General features: G+C 41.8%; 1 protein-coding gene across 1 annotated transcript in view; it reads right to left on the reverse strand.

Annotated features, from left to right (window-relative positions):
• LOC138000791 (plasma membrane calcium-transporting ATPase 2-like) overlaps nt 1–3,606 on the reverse strand; it is a 26,868-nt gene extending 23,262 nt beyond the window's left edge. The window contains exon 1 of the mRNA XM_068847435.1: nt 1,946–3,606. Within this exon, the coding sequence (XP_068703536.1) occupies nt 1,946–3,316 (1,371 nt within the window). The 5' untranslated portion in view covers nt 3,317–3,606. The remainder of the gene's footprint in view (nt 1–1,945) is intronic.
• Nucleotides 3,607–4,785: the final 1,179 nt, after the last annotated feature.

The following is a 4,785-nucleotide window of genomic DNA, read 5'->3' on the forward strand; positions in this document are numbered from 1 at the left end:
CCATTCACACATGAATTTAATTAGAGTCAAGTGAGCCTTCATGTAAACACGATATGAAATTAAGTACTCATCCCGGTATGGTACTCACACCGGGGCGAGTTTTCTCGCGTAAACAGCCCCTCGGCGGATGACCTGATAAAGCCACAAAATGTTTTCCAAGTGATAAATTTTACAAAACTCTCCTACGAGATATCGAGAAGCTCTAAGACTGACACGTTGTTCATTCACTACTCTCGTTCGGTATCTCCATCTCTTGAATTTTGTTGGATCATTCGTAGCAGCTGGGCACAGGGCCATACATAAAAAGGTTGTCACCAATATCTTCAAACTACCTTATGTAATTTTAGCGGACGAAATCCCGTAATATGAGTAAATTTTGTCCAATTTACATTTGACTTTTTCCCGAGGTAAGAAAGCGATTTTTAAAAAGTACAGATGAATATCCAAGCTTATCAATACGACATATCAAGCCATGAAGGTAGGAATTATTCAACCCCTGAATGTAAGATTTTATCAACCACTGAACGTAAGACATTGTTACATTCAAGACGTTTTCAAAAGACTTTATCAACCCCTGAAATTTAAGACCCTGAATGCAAGACGTTTCCAACCCTTGAATGTAAGAGCGATGGATGCAAGATGTTTTTTCAACCCCTAAACGTTTTTAACAACCCCTCAATGTAACACTTTCAGTAGAAATCCCTTTATCTGACCCAGTTTCGGATCTACGTTTCGGTGTTTAAGCAAGGACAACGGTAACGGCAACACAAACGTCACTCCAAAGTATAACTTAACGCCATCGCAAATATTTGGCGATTATTCCGTCTTGTTCACGTTGTACAATATGGGCGAACTATCCTGTAACTGGAAGGGTTCGAACGGTTTTAAAATGAAAATAGAAAATGAATGGTTCGTTGTTACATGCTCACGTTGTCGTCAAAACCTAAAATTTGGTGATTTCACGTTGTTGGTTTGACGAGTACGGCGAAGAGATACACGGAAATTTGTACTGCAGCACGATTATTTTTCCCTTTTTGACCAATGATATTCTTGCTTTGTGGCGTTGTCGTAGCGGTATCCGCCGTCTTTGCTTCGACTCCCTATTAGGGGGTTGAAAAGGTCTTACATCTAGGTTTTGCAAACGGCTGGCATTCAGGGGTTAATAAAGTCTTACATTCAGATGTTTGCACCCAGCTGCTGGGAATGATCCGACAAGTGATTTTGTTTTTTTATCGCGTGATAATTGTGTGACGTGAGAGCACTGTTGCTCAGCACCCCGAGCAGAAAATGTCCCAACGACCAGTTCAAGTAAACGCAGTACAGGGGCGTAGCCAGGGGGATCCTGGGGTGCCCGTGAACTTCCCCCCCCCCCTTCCTCCCCATTCCTCCTTTGTGGCAGTCAACGACGTAATACAAACCATATTTGTGAGACTGGAACAGAGTAATTTATGTCACGGGCAACTTGCTTCATGTACTATCGATCTCAGAGGTCTGTGGACAAGGGCTTTTTTTCAGCCCACGTCACGGATCGTTGATTTCAGGCAGCGTTTACACGAAAGCGGTTTCACATCGACACGGTTCCATGACTTTGAAAACGCGTCAAAATCGATGCGGTCTGGAAGTGTTTACACGAAACCGTTTTCGCCAGAAAATCAAAGTCGTGATGTTATAAGCGAGTGCTGCACCATGTGCTAAATTCACTATTGCATTTGAATTGAACAATGCAACAAGTTTCGCATCAAACTAGTAACCGTATTCAAATCGATGCGGTTTCACTGTTTACACGACAGATGAAACCGCATCGTTTTGAAAACGCTCCACTTTTGGCAGCGGTTTCAAATCGACACGGTTTCGGCAACAGTTTCGATCGGTGTCGTGTAAACAGAAGCTGTAACCGTATCGAAAACGATGCGATTCCCCTCGATATAGGGCAAAATCAACTCACCGTTACATTGGAAGAGTAACTTGAATTAATGGCAATGCCATCGCACAACTCCTTAACCAAGCTGGAAGGTAGCTTATCCTTGTAATAGCGTGGGTTCCCTCTGTAAAAGCTTTCAGCAATGTAACATTCTTCCACCTTTTCTGTAACATTCATTTCACTTAATTCAGTCAAGACTCCAGTCTTACCACAGCAAACTGTGGTCAAGTTGCCCATCTTCTCCACCGCATCGACATTTCTGACTACAATATTGTTAGCGTGCATCCTGTCAATACAGTATGATAGCGATATGGTGACTGCAAGGGTTAATCCTTCAGGTTCGGCAATAATGATCACTACAATACCAAGAATGATTGCCTGTACAAACTCGATCCAGTGACTTTCATCATAACTCTTTCCATCCATTGAATATGTCTGAACGCTAAAGCGCAAAATAATAATTAGAGCCACAAGTATACCAAGGACTACACCGATTAAACCTAAAACAGCTGAAGCCTTGTTTAGCTTGCCTTGCAGAGTACCGCTATCGTCATCGGCTGGTGAAGATTGTGTGGGCATAACCGGCGTACTTATGGTTCTTTTGTAGTCTTGTGTGTGCTTTCCAACTGCAATCACCATAAATTTACCGCTGCCGTTACTAACATAGCTTCCAGAAAACACCAAAGGGTCCTCGTTGTGTCCTTTGACAACATTTGCCTGTCCACCTATGGCATTTTCATTGATGGTCAATTCATTTATTTGAATAAGCACTCCATCAGCTGGGATTATTGTTCCAGTTTTCAGCAAACACAGATCACCAACCATAATGTCACGAAAACGGAGCTTCACTTCCTCGCCACTTCTCACGACCGTGCAAATACGACTTTCCTCAAGTCTTTCCTGCAGGGTGTAGAATTCAAAATCTCTGAAATAATCGCTTACAGCCGAAATCATGATAATAAAAACAACGGTGCCAAGTATGCCGATTCCCTCCATCCATGCGGTTGTGGTTTGTTGTATCCCTCCGCAAATTTCAGGGTGAAACGAGCCCAAAATAAGAGCTGCAACGGCTCCCATTACGAGAATCAGAAAAATCGAGTCCGTAAGGGAATAAAACAGCGATCGCAAAAAGCTCTGAGGTGGTTTGACTGCGGTTCGTGGACTGGTGTTTAAACCAAACACTTGCCTTTTTGTTAGTCCGTCTTTGATACCAATCAAACCCTTTTCAGTGGATGAATGCAGGCGCTTAGCAATTCCTTGAACTCCATCAAATTCTCTCTCAAGTCGATCCAAGGATGTTTTGCCTCGAGTATCCATCAGGCCTATTAGAGTGCTCTGCAGTTGTACGTAGTTTGAAAAATCGGGAGCGCAGTCGAATTGATCGTCGTTAGCCATGTTGCTCCGTTTGTTTAGCGAACCCTCGAATTCGTGACACTTGCAACGTTGTTTTCAAGCGATTTGGTTACTGTGGACTGCTTGCCACAGGATCGAAAAATCTCCTCAAAACTTCAGTAATTACAGGGAAATATTGATCTTGGATGTCTTCGTACGATTTGAAATTCTTAAATGGGAACTTGAAGAGCGGGCAAGACTTTTCCAAACGTGAACCGCTCCCAAAATATTTTTACATCTAGGAACGGGAAACATTTTCGTGAGCTTGCCCAGCAGCGAATTAAAGAATCAAGAGAACAAAAGGAATTGTCGCTATGGCAGCTGAAGTTTAATCAAGAAACAAAGAATTAGCTCTGTTCCCATTTTCATTGGTATATTAAGCTCGTTTAATTGCAAGTGCTTTGTTCAAAAGTTAACAGGTTCCCATAATTATTTTAAATTTACTCGAATATTTTTCTACGGTTCGCTGCAGATATATTTGCAAACGTCACATGAGGTGTTCAGAAAATTCGAGAACGACAGCGACGATTAAAAATAGTTAAAAAACATACTTTTCAGAAGTCATTGCAGAAGGAACAAGAAAGAAGCCTTTTTTCTTCTTTCAGCATTTTATGCCGAGAGGCTGTTTTGGCACAAATGACTTCTTTGGTTTAAGCCTCGTGCAAAAGGCTTCAACATTTGCTTCAACATCCCTTCGATTTTGTTGAATGATGTGGAACGATGTTACAGACCCTGTATCAATTACCGTGATGCAGGTGCACTTAAATATTCATAATGTCATCGGGGCTGTCAGAGAGTGAGCTCGAGTGAGTAAGATTTGTAGGCCTTCAGCGCGTGCATGAAATTACAACAATTGATGTTTGTTTGCGGCCCACTTGTAGCCTTTTTCCTTTCTTAATTTTCTTAATGAAAAGAGAATAAAAACTGTTTGAGTATTTAAATTCTTAAATGTCTTAAATCAAAATCACTCTTTTCACGGCTGCGGAGATCGCCACGCAAGCTCACATTCCACAGACATTCTGCAGGTCAAATACACAAGTAGAAAATTTACCAGTCGACCATAATATTTTTATTCTCAAGACCGGGTCAACTGCTCTGCCCGCATTAAAAACATTCAACAGTAATTTCCTCTGAACGGAAAGAAAAAATCAGCAAAAAATGTAGATTTCATCAGCTTTGTGCTCAAAAATTTTGCTCAGATAATGAGCTCCTCTGAAGTAAAACATTAAAATTTCGGGCAAGATTTCCGCTCAGGCCAAAGGCCCACTCAGTGGTGTTCTTCAATTTTGTATGGGCCTTCTGGTACCTGTAGGGTTTGATTGCATACCCACAGTCTCTCAGGAGTCACCCACTCCCGCCTCCTCCACCCTCCATACATGCTTACAAGTAGCTGGCATTAAAAATAGTTGAATCATGTACAGAGCCATGCCATATGCAAACAAAATTTGTAGATGACAGGTGAGCATTGCATA

The sequence above is a fragment of the Montipora foliosa genome, chromosome 4 (assembly GCF_036669935.1).
Source record: "Montipora foliosa isolate CH-2021 chromosome 4, ASM3666993v2, whole genome shotgun sequence".
Taxonomy (NCBI): Eukaryota; Metazoa; Cnidaria; class Anthozoa; order Scleractinia; family Acroporidae; genus Montipora; species Montipora foliosa.